Here is an 18,154-nt window from a genome sequence, read left to right as displayed (position 1 = left end):
TTTTTTTAAACCGTGCAGGCTTAAACAAACCTAAGCTACTATCATCATGACCATTCTTCAAAGTCTATGATTTTTTAAAAGCTTCAAGTGTGCCTTAAGAAAAATGGGCTCTGAGATGAAAGCTATGTTGATTGGTTTGATCTAACCACATCAGATTGTATAAAAAAAATCATTTGTACCCCAAATATGCATAAATGTATTCATGATCTATGTGCATTTGACGTAATAAAAAAATTTTTTTTAAAAAAGAAGAAGAATGGGCTCTGCTATAGAACTTTGTTCATTCATTCATTCTTTTAGCGGGTACCAGAGGCTGGATAGGGAAGTTTTAAAAAGAACTCTAAGAATTCTGTTTCCCAAGCATTTTCATGATAATTACAGAGGCACCTAGATATGAAATGAAGCCCACACATACCATACATGCATGTCCTCAGGGGTTAAATCCTGCAGCATGGATAAGTGACGGTTTAGAGAAGGGCAGATTCATTTGGCCTGGAGCAGTCAGGCAAGATTGCAAGAAGGGAGCAGAATAAGGCTGATACTTTAGGGAAAAATAAGATTTGGACTGTATGGGCAGAAAATGGAAAGGTATTCTGGGCAGGTGGAACAGCCATAGTGAAGGCTCAGAGATAGCTATGTAGGCATGAATGAGCATCATTCCAGTTGACTGAGATGGAGTGAAAAATAAGCCTAAGTGAGCAGGGAGGCTTTGAGCCATTTAAGATGCCATAAGTTGATGGCTTCCACTTGCCATTGCAAAAACCAAACAATTGAAACTTAAAAGAATCCATGGGACAGGGCAGTGCCTGTGGTTCAAAGGAGTAGGGCGCTGGCCCCATATACCGGAGGTGGTGGGTTCAAACCTGACCCCAGCCAAAAAAAAAAAAAAAAAAACTGAAAAAAAAAGAATGCATGGGACAAAGGACAGTTAGCTTTTATTAATTAAGTGCCTCTATGTGTCATGTCACTTCACTATCACAACTCTGTGATTAGTACTTTTAGTATTTCACGGATGAGAAAATAAAGGCTTAGACAAGTTGTGAATGTGCACAAGGTCATTCAGTTAGTAAGCAGCAGTGGTTCGCACACTTAAGCAAGCACTAGACTCCCCAGGAGGGCTTGTTAAAACACAGCCAGCCAGGTCCTGCTCCTGGAGTTTCTGACTCGATCCAGCTGGGGTGAGTCCCAGGAAGTTGTGTCTTTAACAAGTTCCCAGGTAATGTTGCTTCTCAGGGGTATCACACTTAGAGAACCAGTGGTGAGTAGTAAAGCTGGGCTTTGATCTCAAAACTGTATTAGAACTTGACCTCTTAACCTTGATGCTCTGCTTCCTCTAAGAATAGCCTTCAAAAGAGTGAAGTGAGGAGGAGAGTAGGGAGAGTTAGCTTTTTTTGAGAGCTTCTTTTGATAAAGGCAACAAGACTTTTGTGAGGAGGTAGTTCAGAGCAGCTAAACCAGTTGTTCCCAGAATTTAGTGTGCAAAGAATCACCTGGTAAACATGTTGAAGCAACAGATTTTTTGCTCCACTCCTCCCACCCCCAATTTGGGATGGGGACTAGGGATTTGCATTTTTAACAAACAGCCAGGGTGCTTCTAAAGTTAGTAATCTGGAGATCACACACTGAGAAATACTGATGTCCAGCAATGAATCCATGGGATGTCACATCACATCAAAGTCCAAGTGGTTATGAAGAAAACACATTTGTCCTCAAGTTAAAGGATGAGCGTCATGCCTGAGCAGAAAGGGAACCTACTTTTCTAGGGAAAAGGAAAGGAAAATAGAGCTGACTATGTATTTAATCCTTGCAAAAAACATGTGAGATGGCTATTATTGTGTCCTTTCCACATAGGAGGCAAATGAGAGTTGGAGAACAGAAAGTAACTTGTGAAATGTCTTAGCTTTGCACTGTCAAAGCTTAGCAGTGCTTTGACCCAAATCCTCTATCTACCCAGTGGGCTTCCCTATGAAGCACAATCCATAGTAGTCCATGGAGCTCAGTGAGAACACGCTCAGGCTTTGGACTGGAGGGTGGAAAGTATGTGAACAGTGATTTCCTGTCATGGTGGGATGATCTGCCAGGCCCACTGTTGTTTCACCAGCACCTAGAAAACAGGGAACAATTGGGGTGGGGCAAGTAGATCAAGTGATTGCTGGTTTTCTTTATACGCCTAAGAGTCCTACTCAGATCTTAAAATATATGCACATATTCTATTAATGTTATAAAAATAAAATTTTTAAAAAGAAAGAAATCAATGCAAAATTCTGTTGAATGATCTTTAGATTTGAAATTGTGCTTATTTCTTGATGCAATGCAACTGTATTAATTTGGAACCTAAATGTTACATTAATAGATTCAGATGGTACAATGTTTCTAATAAATTAAATTTCTCAATTGAAAAAATTAAGAGACTTTATGTCAGATTGGGAATTGCAATTATTTCCAATTATACACTATTTTGAACAAACAGAATTGCCTTTGCAGGATTATACTGTATTCTAAATAAGGCACAGTAAATAGAAAATGCTTTGAGATAGCAAACTGTCTAATGAGGGATCCATGGTTTCAATGCTCTTATTCAATTTGAATTCAATTGAGGAAATTTTGTTTTAAGATATAAACCCCAGGGGAAAGCAGATGGCAGTTTTGTAGAACTTTTTGTTATTGATTCAGAGGTGATCAAGATAAATGAATTCAGGAAGCAGGGAGGAAAGGAAAGGAAAGAAAGACGACATAATTACTGAGAAAAAGGCCATTTAGTAAATCTGAAGAGTATTTATGGAGTTGATTTTGCAATAAGCTCACTTTTAAAAATTGTGGTGTGTCAGCAATTCCAAGATTGTGGGAAACTACAGAACCAAAGGGGGAAAAAAAGGAACTTGGTCTCTCCATCTTTTCAACAAATAAACTTCAAGGAAAAAAAAAAAGAGATAAAAGGGGAACCTTCGGATTGGCGCCTGTGGCTCAGTGACTAGGGCACCGGCCCCATATACCGAGGGTGGTGGGTTGAAACCCAGCCCCAGCCGAACTGCAACAAAAAAATAGCTGGGCGTTGTGGCGGGCGCCTGTAGTCCCAGCTGCTCGGGAAGCTGAGACAGGAGAATCGGGGAAGCCCAAGAGCTGGAGGTTGCTGTGAGTCCTGTGACATCATGGCACTCTACCGAGGGCAGTAAAGTGAGACTCTGTCTCTACAAAAAAAAAAAAAAAGAAAGAAAGAAAGAGACTTAAAAAACATGTAAACCTATTGTAAGGTATGGGCATTATTTGGATTTGGGTTCAAACAAGCTATAAATGATGACATAAGGTAACTGAAAATTAGAATGCTGAATATTTGATAATATTAAAGAATTACTGTGAATATTTTTAGGTAAGATAATAGTACAGTAGTTACATTTAATAAAGCCAACATTCTTATTTTTTAGACATATATAGAGAATGATAGGAAATCTGGGATTTTGTTTCAAATCATTCAACGGGAAAGAATGGATGGGGCAAAACTGGCCCCAGGTTAGTGGTTGATAGGTATCAGTGACAAACACAAGAAGGTTCTCTATATTGTTCTATTTTTTGCGTGTGTTTGAAAATCTACATAATACATTTTTTTTAATTAGTCTGGATGTTAATTTGTTTTAATCTTTCATTTGAGATTTTTCTGGACATCCTTTTAAGCATCTGGGGACTCTCCAGAGCATCTATGTAAGGAATCACTGGCCTGTGAAACTGAAGGTTTGGCAATGATCAAAAGTCAATTTAAATAAAAGATGGCCGGGAGGGCTGCCCAGACTAGCCTGAGCCTGGCTAGTGTTTTGGAAGAAAGTGGAGATAAATGTCCATATTTAACTGTTCAGTTCCTCATATTCCTGAAATCGTTTCTTTGGGGCAGGGATGTTTGGCACATCTTTTGTGTGTGGGACATAACCACAAGACGGAGTCTATCTAACAAAATTCAAATATTTTGACCTTGTTGTTTGTACCCTCACATTAACCTGAAATGAATTAACTTTTCAAGAAAAAAAGATAGAAAGAGAGAAAGAAAGAGAGAAAGAAAGAGAGAAGGAAAGAGAGAAGGAAGGAAGGAAGGAAGGAAGAAAGGAAGGAAGGAAGGAAGGAAGGAAGGGCACTTCTTTTTCCTGGCATCCATTTTTAGATCCTCTTCTTGGGTTTTCACTTTCTACTTCCTTTGTTGAGAGTTCAGAAAGGTATAAAAGTTGGCAAAATATATAGAATTTTCAACAAATGTAACAGGTATCCTCCAGAGTATCAGGATAGGGGTATAATAGAGCTGCAAACCCCTTCCTTCAATCAGTCCAATTTGCTTCATCCATCAAATTGATAGACCCCTGTTCCCCAATCTCCCCCTCTGACTTGAAGGGGATGTGTCTTTGGCCTGGCTCAGCAATAGTATCATCTTGCAGTTTCTAATGCAGTCTCTTGGCTCCCGGTCGGGGGGGGAGCGTGTCCCTCATTCTCATAGAACAGCTCTTCCCAGAGCACTGGATACCATTGAATATATGTTGTGGCCTCTTCACTTTTGGCCTTTCTTCATAGGAAGATCTATAGTATTGGTTACTCATTTCTAACCCTTAGCACCACCCCTACATGCAACCTTTATACCCTGACTCTATTCCCTCTGGGACATGTGCCCCCACTTATTGTCTAAGGGAATGAACTCGTACACTGGTATGTTGGTAAATGTTTAATAACTGGTGATCTAGTGGAAAATAAGCCATTATTTGTAGCAGTTACCAATTTCTGTGATGCAAACGCTCCTATCATAGCTGACTTCAGGCTACCAACATGACTTAGAGTTGGAAAGAAAGGTACACAGCTATCTATCTCTTTGAGCAATATGAACAGACTCCAGGGTATCACTGCCTTGGAAACAGGACCTGGGGTCTTCATTCAAGACTTCCAGACTTAAGGATGAAGTCATTTTCCCTTTTCATTGAGCTCCTCAGTTTCTTCTGCCTTGATGTTCCTCCTGGCTGACTCTGCTTGCTCAAACATCTAGAGTCCATTCTGGGTCAAAAGAACTTCCCAGTATTGGGCTTGTCTTTCCTATTGGCTAACAATGTGTGTTCTGGTTTGATCTTAATTTTGTTATGATTTTTCTCTGCTTTGATGTCTTTAGAAGAACCTCTTTTTAAAATCAATTTCAGGTACTAATATGAAACTGATGGTACATGTACACAGAGATTGTATCTTATCCAGGTAAACTTTCTTACAACACTGTCCTGATGGAAGGTAACTGGCATTCCTCATTCTCCAGTCCTGTTAACAATGTTTTCTTTCTTCCACAGTTGACAGGCCTGTCAGAGTATATGCAGATGGAATATTTGACCTCTTCCACTCTGGTCATGCTAGGGCACTTATGCAAGCAAAAACACTGTTTCCCAACAGCTACTTGTTGGTTGGAGGTAAGAAGTGTATTTTATCTTTGTCCAGAAAACTCCTTTATAATATACTTCCTGACAAGGACCCATTTCAGAGTGCCATCAGTAAAACCTAATGTTGTTAATGCTTCTAATTCAGCTGATACTGGCTCATTTGTTCAATGCCTAAAATTTAAAATGATGTCTTAAAAAACTATAGGGGAAATTATATCATGGGATTGTATACCCCTGATCCCCAGAGAGATGGACTAATATTACTACCAAAGGTAACTGCTTTATGTTTTCTATTAATGCCTTCCTCCTAGTGTTTGAAGTATGATCCAGTTTATGTTTCTAAAATTTTCTGGAGGGTTAGGAAAGCAATATTATTCTGATTTCTAATCCTGAAGAACTAAGGGCGGTCAGGATGATTAAGAGCAAGCAAGTTCATTATTTCCTTTGTGTGACCCACAGCATTTAAGGTGATGTTATGCTGACTCTAGTGGCTTAAAACAGCCCTAATTAGTTGAATTTATATGCAGTGTGTTAAAGAAATGAGAATTTATGGCTGGGTGCCGTGGCTCACACCTGTAATCCTAGTACTCTAGGAGGCTGAGGCCGGTGGGTCACTTGAGCTCAGGAGTTCAAGACCAGCCTGAGCAAGAGTGAGACCCTGTCTCTAAAAATAGCTGAGCATTGTGGCAAACACCTGTAATCCCAGCTACTTGGGAGGCTGAGGCAAGAGGATCACTAGAGCTCAAGAATTTGAGGTTGCTGTGAGCTGTGATGTCATAGCACTCTACCCAGGGTGACAGAGTGAGAATCTGTCTCAAAAAAAAAAAAATGAGGATTTATATACCCAGAAAATCTTGGTTCACAAGGAAGAGACTGACTGACTTCCTAAACTTGTGAAAAGAGAAGGATGGTTAGATGCAGATTGAAATTTTCCTCCTCCAGAAGGCCTACTTATTTATGTAAATTTGGGTGAAAGGACTAGTGCCTACTAGAAAGACCTGCATCTCATTTCCACAGCTTCTGGAAGCAGCATATCCATTCCCCGTGATCAGATTTTGTGGCATATGAACTAGGCCCCATCAACCCTTAGACGTCTACTGTGAGAAAAAAAGGTGCTTATAAGAGTCTGTATATCTGGTATTTGAAGTATTTTGTTATCTTCTGCAATTAAAAAACTACTTTTTGGACATTTAAGAGGAACCCTTCTGCGGATTTTGCCAAGGGTGACTACATGGCTAATGAGTGGAGTTCTTTCTAGAAGGAAGAAATGATGAATAGTAACAGTTACTGGGCAAGTCATGCAGAGGGAACCCAAAGTAGGCAGCAGACCCAACCCTTGCTTACTTTCCTTTATCCTCAATGGAAAATTATTTCCTGAGTGGGCACTGTAAACCTGGGGTTTGGTCCTAGGCAACTAAGGCCCTGGGAAACCTTTGCAGTGTTTGGGCTTTGGTCATTTTTGAGACCTGAGGTTGGAGGTGGTTAGGTATGGGTCATAGTTAATAAGAATATTAGCCACGGCCCTGGGTTATCACATCAAAAGTAAGATCGAAGGAAATGTGTAGCTTTCTGTACATTCCTGTGAACTGGAGAAGGCAGTAAATTTATAGCTCTCTAGGTCATTAGGCAGCAATGATTTCACTGATTTACTGAATGATTCCTTCGTTTATAACTATTGAACTTACTGTGTGCCAGGCATCCATCTGTCCCCTGGGGATGCAGCTATGAACAAAATAGACTGTCTATGTTCTCAGAGAACTGGGAGTCTGAGGAGGAGGAAGATGCCACTAAATAAGTAAATGTGTAGTAGTGACTCTGTGAAGAAATAAGCAGTAGAATAAGGGGAAAGAGAGGCTGGATAGAGGAAGGAGGGATATTTTAGGTATAAAGGTCAGGGAAGGCCCCTCTGAGGAGGTTACATTTGTACAGAGAACTGAATAAAGGGCACATGAAAGCCAGAACATTCAACCCTCCCTGTGCAGCATTCTTTTCACCAGCCAAGATCAAAGAGTGGGGCAGGTGGAGAAGACATGTGGCCATAGGGTATGTTATTTTTTTGATTTGTGTGCCTTAAGGAGGCCATCCATGGAGATGCATGCAGATAATTTAATACTCAGAAAAATTAATATGGGCAGGAGTTTGGAACCAAGAATTGAAGTAGAAGAGAATGAGAAAAATTCTGAAAAGAAATCCTGAACTTCATAGCAGCCATGGCAATGGGGGCCACATAGTCATTTTATAATTCTCAAACTCTGAGAACTGATACTGCTCCATCATGAAGAATCAGCTTTTCCTGCCCTAAATTTCTGAGATAAGTGTTTCAGAAAGTCCCTGTGTAGGGGGCATTGAATGAATGATGTCTGCTATAATAGGTTTACAAAGAAATTCAGATACTCCCTCACTGGCTGTTACATGGGTTCTCTGTGGATGTCAAAGGTATGTTAAATTACTGGGATGACCATGGAGAACACATCCTGTGGCAAGTGACAAGGACTAGAGTATAGATGGAAAATGAAACAATACTACACAAAGCTAGACTTCTGGGGATAATGACAGTATAAGAGTGAAGGCTGGGCATAGTGGTGTGTGCTTGTAGTCCCAGCTATTCAGGAGGCCAAGGCAGAAGAATCACTTGAGGCCACAAGTTCAAGACCAGCCTGGCCAGCATATGAGTAGCAAGGCCTCATCTCTACAAAAAGTAAAAAATGTAGCTTGGCATGGTGGCAAGCACCTTATAGTCCTAGTTACTTGGGAGGCTGAGGCAGGAGAATTGCTTGAGCCTAAGAGTTGGAGGCTGTAGTGTGTGATGATTATACCTGGGACTAGCCACTGTGCCACAGCCTAGGCAACAAGCGAGATCCTGTCTCTCAAACAAACAAACACCAACCCTGGGTAACACAAACAATAATAAATAATTTTAACATGTTCTTTTCTCCACAAATTTGTTTTTATTATCCTATTTAAAATAATTGAAATATCTTTTAACTATTCTACTGACACTATTCAGTGCGATCCTGTATTTCACTCATCTTCATTCATTTATTATTTGATGGTGAGTCTGTTAAATAGAGTCTTGTGTGTCAGCAGACTACTAGAGGAGCATGGTACTCGAGCTCAAATCCCATGAGTGGGGCATTGCTATCAGGATGTGATTTCCCAAAAGGTAAACACCTTTTGGTAAAAATGTCAACAAAACAAAGTGCAATCTTGCTTTGACGTACATAGTAATTGCCTTCCTCTATAATTCAGCATCTGTCAAAACTGTTCAGAAGTACTTTGTGAATATGTTCAAAACAAAGGCAGATTCTAGACTCAAATGATTTTAAATAATTATGCAAGGACATTCAGAAATCCTGTGGGATTTTTGAACATTAAACCAGCATTGTATGCTTGGGATAAATTCCACCTGATTGTTGTGTATAATTCTTTTTATATATTGTTGAGTTCAACTTTGTAATATTTTGTTAAGGATTTGTTTTTGTTTTTTTTTTTTTTTGAGACAGAGTTTCACTATGTCACCCTTGGTAGAGTGCCATGGTGTCCCAGCTCATAGCAACCTCAAACTTGGGCTCAAGTGATTCTCTTGCCTCAGCCTCCTGAGTAGCTGGGACTACAGGCGCCCACCAAAATGCCCAGCTATTTTTTGTTGCAGTTGTCATTGTTGGTTAGCTGGCCTGGGCCGGGTTTGAACCCTCCAACTTTGGTGTATGTAGCTGGCGCCGTAACCACTGTGCTACGGGCGCTGAGCCTTGTTAAGGATTTTTGTGTCTATATTTACGAGAGATGTTGGTGTGTTGTTTTCTTTTCTTCTAACATGTTTGTTTGGTTTTGGTATTAGGTTAATACTGGCCCCATAGAATGAGTTAGAAAGTATTCCCTCTGCTTTTATATTCTGGAATAGATCATAGAGAATTAGTATAGTTTCTTTCATGAATGTTTGTTATAATTTACCAGTGAGTCAATTTCAGCCTGGTGCTTTCTGTTTTGGAAGGTTATTAATATTGAGTCAATAACTTTAACAGATGTAGGCCTATTCAGTTTGTATATTTATTCTTGTGTGAGTTTTGGCAGATTGTGTCTTTCAAGGAATTGGTCCATTTCATATGTAGGCTATCAAATTTGTGGATACAGACTTGTTCATAGTATTCCCTTATTACTTTTTAATGTCCATGGGGTCTGTAATGATTGTCTCTGCTTTTATTTTGGATATTGGTAATTTGTGTCTTTTCTCTCTCTGTTTTTTTTTTCATAATTAACCTGACTAGAGGCATGTTGATTTTATTTCAAAGAACTAGCTTTTAGTTTTATTGATATTTTTTGAGACAGAGTTTCTCTTTTCCCCCTGGGTACAGTGCCCTGGCGTCATAGGTCACAGCAACCTCAAACTCCTGGGCTCAAGCAATTCACTTGCCTCAGCTTCCCAAGTAGCTGGGACTACAGGTGTCCACCACAATGCCCGTCTATTATTTAGAGACAGGTCTTGCTCTTGTTCAGGGTGGTCTTGAACTCATGAGCTCAAGCAATCCACCTGCCTCAGCGTCCCAGAGTGCTAGGATTACAGGCGTGAGCCACTGTGCCCAGCAGTTTTATTAATTTTCTCTATTGATTTCTGCTCTCCTTTTCATTCTTTCTTTTTTTTTTTTTTCCCTGCTTTGGATTGGATTTGCTCTTCTTTTTCTAGTTTCCTAAAGTAGAAGTTTAGATTATTTATTATAGATCTTTCTTCTTTTCTAATAGATGCATTCAATGCTATAAATTTCTCTCTAAATTTTTGCAAAAATTTGTAGTTTTTGTAGCAAAAACTGCTTTTGCTACATCCCAGTAAGTTGCATTCTCATTTTTCTTTAGTTCAAAATATTTTAAAATTTCTCTTAAGATTTCTTCTTTGTCTTATGTGTTATTTAAAAGTATGCTTTTGTCTCCAAGTAGTTTGAGATTTCCCAGTTATCTTTCTGTTATTGATTTCTAGTTTACTTCCATTGTAGGATATGCAGACATTGTATGATATCTATTCTTTAACATTTTTAGGGTGTGTTTCCTGTCTCCAAATGTAGTCTGTCTTATGAATGTTCCATGTAAGCTTGAGAAGAAATGTACATTCTGTTGCTGTTGGATGAAGTAGTCTAGAGATGTCAATGATATCTAGTTGATTGATAGTACTATTGAGTTCAACTATTAATGTGCCCTTATTGATTTCTGTTTGCTGGATCAATTCATTTCTGATAGAGGAGGGTTAAAGTCTGCAGCTATAATAGTGGATTCATTTATTTCTCCTTAAAATTCTAGAAGTTTTTGCCTCATAAATTTTGACTCTGTTTTTAGGCTCATATACATTAAGGATTGTTATGTCTTCTCGGAGTATTGACCCCTTTATCATTGTGTAATGCCCCTCTTCATCTCTGGTAGCTTTTGTTACTCTGAAGTATGCTTTGTCTGAAAATAATATAACTACTTCCACTTTCTTTTGGTTATCATTGTCATGACACATCTTTGTCCATTCCTTTACTATTAATGTGTCTTTATATTAAAAATGAAATTCTTGTAGAAACATAAAATTGGCTCTTGTTTCTTTTTCTACTCTGATAATCTCTCTTTTAATTGATGAACTTAGACTATTGATGTTTAATTATTGATATAGTTGAATTAACATCTACCATGTTTTTTACTGTTTTATATTTGTTGGTTTTGGTTACTTTTTTGTCTTATACACTTTTTCTGCCTTTTATTATTTTTATTGAACATTTTATATGATTTTATTTTCTCTTCTTTCTTAGTATATCAATTATACTTCTTTGTAAACTTTTTCTAGTGGCTTTACTAGAGTTTGTAACATACATTTAAAGCCAATCCAAGTTCATTTTCAAATAACACTGTACTATTCCACAGGTAGTACCTTATAATAACAAAATATTCTTGATTATTATCTTCAGTTCCTGTGTAATTGCTGTCATTCATTTCACTCATACTTAATCATAATCAGATACATTATTACTATTATTATTTTAAACAAACTTATCTCAATTAATAATAAGGAAAATAAAAGTTTTTATCTTCACTTGTTCATTCTCTGATGCTCTTTGTTTTTCTTTATGTAGATCTAATGATCGATATTTTTCTTTTTTCTGAAGAACTTTCAACACCTGTTGCAAGTCAAATATACTACTAACAAATTCCTTCAACTTTTGCTTATCTGAGAAAATCTTTATTTCTCCTTCACCTTTGAAAGCTAATTTTGGGGGGTACAGAATTCTAAGTTAGTGAGTTTTTTCCTCTCAACACTTTAAATATATTATACCACTCCCTTCTTGCTTGCATGGTTTCTATGGAGAACTCAGATGTAATTTTTATCTTTGTTCCTCTAGAGGTAAGGTGCTATATCCCTCTAGTTTCTTTATAGATTTTTTTCTTTAACTTTGATTTTTGTAAGTTTGAGTGTAATGTAACAAGGTGCAGGTTTTTTTCTTTTTTGTTTGTTTGTTTTTTGCATTTATCTTGCTTTTCTCAGCTTCCTGGATTTATGATTCGGTGTCTGACATTAATTTTGGAAAATTCTCAGTCACTATTGCTTCAAATATGGCTTCTGTTCCTTTCTTGTCTTTCTTTTACTCCTGGTATTCCCATTATGCTTATGATGCACCTTTTATAGTTGGCCCATAGTTCTTGGATATTCTGTTCAGCTTTTTATTTTCAGCCTATGTTTCTCTTTGCTTTTCAGTTTTGGAGGATTCTATTGTTGTATCCTCAAGCTCAGAGATTTTTTTCCTCAGCCATGTCCTGTCTATTTACGAGCCCATCACGCACATTATTCCTTTCTGTTGCAGTGTTTTTGTTCTCTAGCATCTATTTTTATTTTTCCTTAGAATACATCTCTTTTGAGGGATATATTAACCAGTACAATGTAAGCATTCCAAATTGTATATGAAAGCAGCACATTGTATCCCCTAAATGCATTAATGTATACATGATCTACCTCTATGATTTAACAAAAAAAATAAAAAAGAAGAATTCTTTATAAAAAAAATACATCTCTTTGCTTAAATTATCCATATCTTTGTGCGTGTTGTCCACTTTTTTTTCATTAAAGCTGTTAGCATTGTAATCATAGTTTGAAAAATATTTCCTGGTCTGATAACTCCAACATTCCTGCTACATCTGAGTTTTTTGCCTTTTAGTGTACCTTGTGAATTTTATTGTTGAAAAGTGCACATGATGTACTAGGTAAAACTGCAGTAAATAGCCTTTAGTGATGAGGGTATGTGAGGAGGGAGGGGAAGTATTATATAATTCTATGATTAGCTTTCAGTCTTTTGGTGAGCCTGTGCCCTGACCATGAACTTCACTAGTTCTTCTCAGTTATTTTCTGTCCCCTACTTAGATAGAACAAGATAGCTAGAGGGGTCTGAAGCCAGATACTTCCCTTTTCCCCTAGGTAGCTTAGGCTCTGATAAAACTCTAACAGGTTAGTTTCTCCTATGGGCAGGCTTTGTTAAGAAAAACAGAGTGCTCTGGCATATTTCAGAATGGTTATTTGTCCCTTCGTCCTGCCAGAAGCATGAGAGAGTTTTTCTCTGGTATTTACTCTGGACCCTTGTTCAGCTTCTGGAGATAAACCTCACAAAAATGCAAGGACTCCTCCAAATAAGTGTATCTTCTTAGAGTTTTGAACTTTCAGGCTTGCACCGAGTCCCCAAAAATCTGTCAGTTTAAATTTTCTACTCCACTACTGGTTCCTGCGGAGGTTTCTGCTTATATGTCTCTGCTCCCATAAGTTGGGATTCTCTTTGTCTGTCTGTCTCTCCAATTTGGGAACAGTGGTTTACCCTGTGACCTCACTTCTCTGATGGATCTAAGAGTTGTTGTTTTCAGTTTGTTCAGCCTTTTACTTGTTGTTAGGATGGAGTTGTGACTTTGGAGCTCCTTACACACTAGACTAGAAAACAGAAGTTCAATACTGACATTTTAAAACAAAATTATTGGCCAGGTGTGGTGGCTTATGCCTGTAACCCTAGCACTCTGGGAGGCCAAGACAGGTGCATCGCCTGAGCTCAGGAGTTCAAGACCAGCCTAAGCATGATCAAGACCCCGTCTCTAAAAATACCTGGGCATTGGGGCAGGTGCGGTAGTCCCAGCTACTCTGGGGGCTGAGGCAAGAGGATCACTTGAGCCCTAGAGTTTGAGGTTGCTGTGAGCTATGACGCCATAGCACTCTACCAAATACAACAAAGTGAGACTCTGTCTCAAAAACAAAACAAAACAAAACAAAACAAAACAAACCCAGAAAACAAAAACAAAATTGTTACCCAATCATTTAAACATGTCTGATGACATCTAAACACTATAACACTTTGAAATGTACCATTATACATTAACAAAATATATAAAAAGCTCTTTTTAAACTTTCAAATATTTTACAATTTTGCTCCTCAAACTTATATTGTCATTCTGTGCCTCTCCTATAATTTTTCCTAATGTGAAATGCCTTAATGCTTGTAAATCTTTTAGTGATCACTTTGTCGTACTTAAATATGTATAGAAATTAATGCACAACTAACCAAGTACCACATTATACATTTTTACAGTAATTATTAACTGTAAACATAAATTTGATCTACAATGTATCTCTTAATGAGATAAATGAGATCTCCTTATTTGTGGATGTACCTGTGGATGGCTATAATTTATTGCTAGGATGAGGCAGGATTTAACATCAACTTATTACTATTTTTCCTTGTTATAGACATAAGCGCTAAAATATTTTATATAGAAGGGAATGGAAGGAGTTTGTTAGAGTGATGCTACTCAATTCCTTGAATTCCTTCTGAGTTATTTGCCAAAAAAATTACAAAAATAATTTTTTATTATTGTCATCAAAAGTAATTTTAATGGCCTATCAAGTAATAATTTGTTAAGCGCCTCCTTCAAATTTATTGCAAGCAATGGGTAAGAAATAATCTGACCTGCAAAAGGATTTGTTACCAAGCTATTAGAATCATTTGCTTTCCCCCTTTCTGGGAATTATTAATATAACAAAAGGCTACATCAAGGCTTATCAAATGACTCAATTATAACCCTTGTTCTTTTACTTGAGAGCAATTTATTCAACTAGATGTAGTCAAAAGGGTTGGGGAAATGAAAATATCGGCAATTCCACTACACTATTGCCAATCTCATAATTTTTGATGCAATGCTTTTATCACTTGCTCAAAAATTCTTTAAAAAACAAAACCTCGAGGCTGCAGTTTTTCCTTACTAAATTTGCAGAAACACCATCTAACCTAATTGGCAAAACCAGTCCTCATTGTCAAACCTACTAAAAATGGAGAAACCAAGAAAATGTTTTTTTCAATTCAAATATATTAATGTATTTCAAGAAGCTTTATGAAAAGCACTCAGAAATAAATTATAGTATGGACTGTTAAAATAGAATCAGTCAAGATTAAAATAATGTATATCTAATGTTATAAGTTATAAATAAGACAAACCAATGCACTTAATTTGTAGTAATGCAATGAAATTTATACGGAGAGGAATATGATTTTTAAAAAATGTGTTTATTCCTTATCTAAACATTGGGGATATGTGCATGTCAAATTCTTGTGTTTGGCTTTTAGAAATGATTACATGAAATCAAATATAAAAATTAGAAATAATTATCTTTATTAGACACTATGTCTAAACTTTTCCTATGTATTTAAAGATAGAAAGGGCCACATGCTACTAAAATGTAATTGGTCTGGAAGTAGATAATTTTATTTTTTGTTAAGAAGAAGTAGAAAATAAGCATTTTGGAGAATGAAATACGATAAAAATTATCTGTAAATAGAATAAACATTTTATGATGTGAGTTGATAAAGTATATTTTTAACTTCCTTTTTAAATAATGCATATGAAGTCTGAAAAAATCATATAAATGTTTTGCCCGTGCATTTATTCCAATGTTTCTTGAAAAATGTGATAATTCTAGAAAATATTCCAGTCACATTTCTAACAAGCAGAAGTACCAGCCTATATAGCTTTGGCTTATTGAAGTGATTTTGAAGTGAATAGCTGGAAAAAAAATGCTTACTCTTAACTACAAGAGAAAAGCCATTTTTAGGATTCAATATGAGTGTTAAGAATAGCTGGAAAAATGCTTACCCTTAACTACATGAAAAAGTCATTTTTAGCATTCAATATTTCTTCCCAACGCTCCTTTTGCTTTAAATTCCTAGGCCTTAGCCCTCAAAATCCATGTGTTTTTTTGACAATAGTTGGGAGGAAAGGAAGCAAAGTTGTTTAGGCAAAAATTTGCATTATTCTCCACCTCTACCATTTTTAGTTTCTAACACCGGGCTTCACTTGTAACAGAAATGTTAGACAGGAAAAGACATGAAGCTTTCATAGGTTCATGGTGCTTTGAATAGTGATTAAATGAGGTTTCTATTTGGTAGGCCTACCCTTTGCAAACAACAATTGTAAGGTTTGGATGGCATCTTTCTTTTGTAAAGAAGGGTGAAAGTAGTTTTGGACATAGATACTTTCTTGGCCCCATTAATTTTAAGAAAGGGTACTGTTGAAAGTAGAGGATTTAGACATTGATTCCTTTAAAACTGCCTATGCTTGAATACCTCTCAAAAATTCGTTGTGTGTGATTGAGGGTATGTGTAGCCTAGGTTGAAGAGACCTTTGTCTTAGACTATCTTTCTGGAGTATCACACACCAACCTTAAGCCAGACAATCCATACTGAAGAAAGTTAGAGAGCCTTTCAAGAATAGGTGTTCTGGTGGCAGGCGCCTGAAGTCCCAGCTACTTGGGAGGCTAAGGCAAGAGCATTGCTTAAGCCCAAGAGTTTGAAGTTGCTGTGAGCTATGACATCAAGGCACTCTACCAGGGGCAAGAAAGTGAGACTGTTTCAAAGAAAAAAAAAGAATAGACGTTCTGTGCTATCGGTTGAAAGGCTAATTTTTGATCTTATATGTGTAGTCAGCAAATAAAATGCTTATGGTGAGTGAAATAGCTTTCTATACTAATTGTGGTCCCCCTTACATCTACAGGTAGGTTTGCTGTAGAAATTTCCCTGCGTGGAGTGAAGGCTTCACTCATGAAACCAATTTGGTTAGAGCAAGTACATGGACAGGTATTTGGTGGAAATACTTGGTATTTGGCAGAAATAATTTATTAAAAGACCAGAAACTGTGAAAAATGGAGGTACTACAGTCTACTTCTCAACCTTAGGCAGTAATAGACATGACCACAACTGTCATGGTTTTGCACCGTGATTATAATACCCATGTTTCTAATTTTTAAGCATGTAGCCTATAATATTTTGAAATTTTTTCTATGCAAGCTCACCTGTTGGCATTATTTTAGTGAATTGTGATTATCTACTTGTAAAGCTCTATTTTCTCCATTGTAATTTATAAGTTCGTGCCATTTGAAAACAGGCCATGGAATTAAAATTTATACTAGAGAGGATTTTTCCCCTCAAAATTTTTTTTTAAAGGACGAGAATCACCAGATACCCAACTCTGCCTCACAGGAGAGGAATAAAAGTAACAAGAACAAACATACTGCTATTACTACTACTGTAGACATAAATATTACTCCATAAACTTGGGTTCATGTTTTATTATATTGTAATTGAAATGAAATATTCCTCTAAGAGTCCATTATGCCTAACCGGTAGGAAATTCAATCTCAGTCTCTTGGATTCTCTTCAACTCCCCAGAGTCAAACAAGCGTCCAAAATATTTACAGAAACAGGAGAGGAGCCTCCCATCTTTAGCCCAGTGCCATTTTTGTGCCATCTTCTCTGTCTGAGCCCACGTAATTGCTAGAAGGGAGCAGATGCGCTTGCAGGCAAAGCGCCCATGCTCAGAACCCAAGTGGAAGCCCTATACCTAGGACTTCATGTCCTCATCCCTCTTGAAGTTCTGCTGTTGCTCCTGCTGCTAGTGGGAGCCACAGACATTTGACCTTTTCCTCGCAATTTGGAGGAATCTCCTCTTTCATTGTCTTCTTTCTAATGGAAGCCCCCCAAGTTGCTCTGGCTTCAGGAAAACAGCAGCCAGGAAGGCGGGCTGTCTACTAACAACGAGCTCACAGCTCGTGCAAGGGAGTTTGGACCAAGAGGTCTGGACACCTGCTTGGAGTGGGGGTCAGGAAAAAGAACATGAAATCAGAGGAATAACTCCGTAAATGAGCCTATTTTACTACTACTCTTAACAAGTGGCTAACATGAGCATTCCTTTCTGCTTGTGTGGATTATCAAATTTAATTCTCAGAAATACATCATGTTTTCTTTCTTTCTTTCTTTTTTTTTTCAGTTTTTGGCCGGGGCCAGGTTTGAACCCACCACCTCCAGTATAGAGGGCTGGTGTCCTACTGCTTTGAGCCACAGGCGCCGCCCAGAAATACATCATGTTTTTTTTTTTTTTTTTTTTTTTTTTTTTGTAGAGACAGAGTCTCACTGTACCGCCCTCGGGTAGAGTGCCGTGGCGTCACACGGCTCACAGCAACCTCCAACTCCTGGGCTTAAGCGATTCTCCTGCCTCAGCCTCCGGAGTAGCTGGGACTACAGGCGCCCGCCACAACGCCCGGCTATTTTTTGGTTGCAGTTTGGCCGGGACTGAGGTTTGAACCCGCCACCCTCGGCATATGGGGCCGGCGCCCTACTCACTGAGCCACAGGCACCGCCCAATACATCATGTTTTAAAGACCAGGCATACAAGGCTTAGAGAGTTTGAGTAACTTTCCCAGTGATAAGTAGCAAAGCTGGGATTAGAGC

At 37.8% G+C, this 18,154-nt stretch overlaps 1 protein-coding gene across 2 annotated transcripts in view; it reads left to right on the top strand.

The window, feature by feature from the left end:
* Positions 1-18,154, top strand: part of PCYT1B (phosphate cytidylyltransferase 1B, choline) — a 117,357-nt gene that overhangs the window by 66,847 nt on the left and 32,356 nt on the right. For both annotated transcript variants that reach the window (XM_053579791.1, XM_053579790.1), the window contains exon 3: positions 5,301-5,417. In XM_053579791.1, coding sequence (XP_053435766.1) covers positions 5,301-5,417 — 117 coding nt within the window. The remainder of the gene's footprint in view (positions 1-5,300; positions 5,418-18,154) is intronic.

This window comes from Nycticebus coucang, chromosome X, assembly GCF_027406575.1.
Source record: "Nycticebus coucang isolate mNycCou1 chromosome X, mNycCou1.pri, whole genome shotgun sequence".
Taxonomy (NCBI): domain Eukaryota; kingdom Metazoa; phylum Chordata; class Mammalia; order Primates; family Lorisidae; genus Nycticebus; species Nycticebus coucang.
Note: the sequence above shows the minus strand (reverse complement) of the source record. Positions and strands in the feature narration are given on the sequence as shown.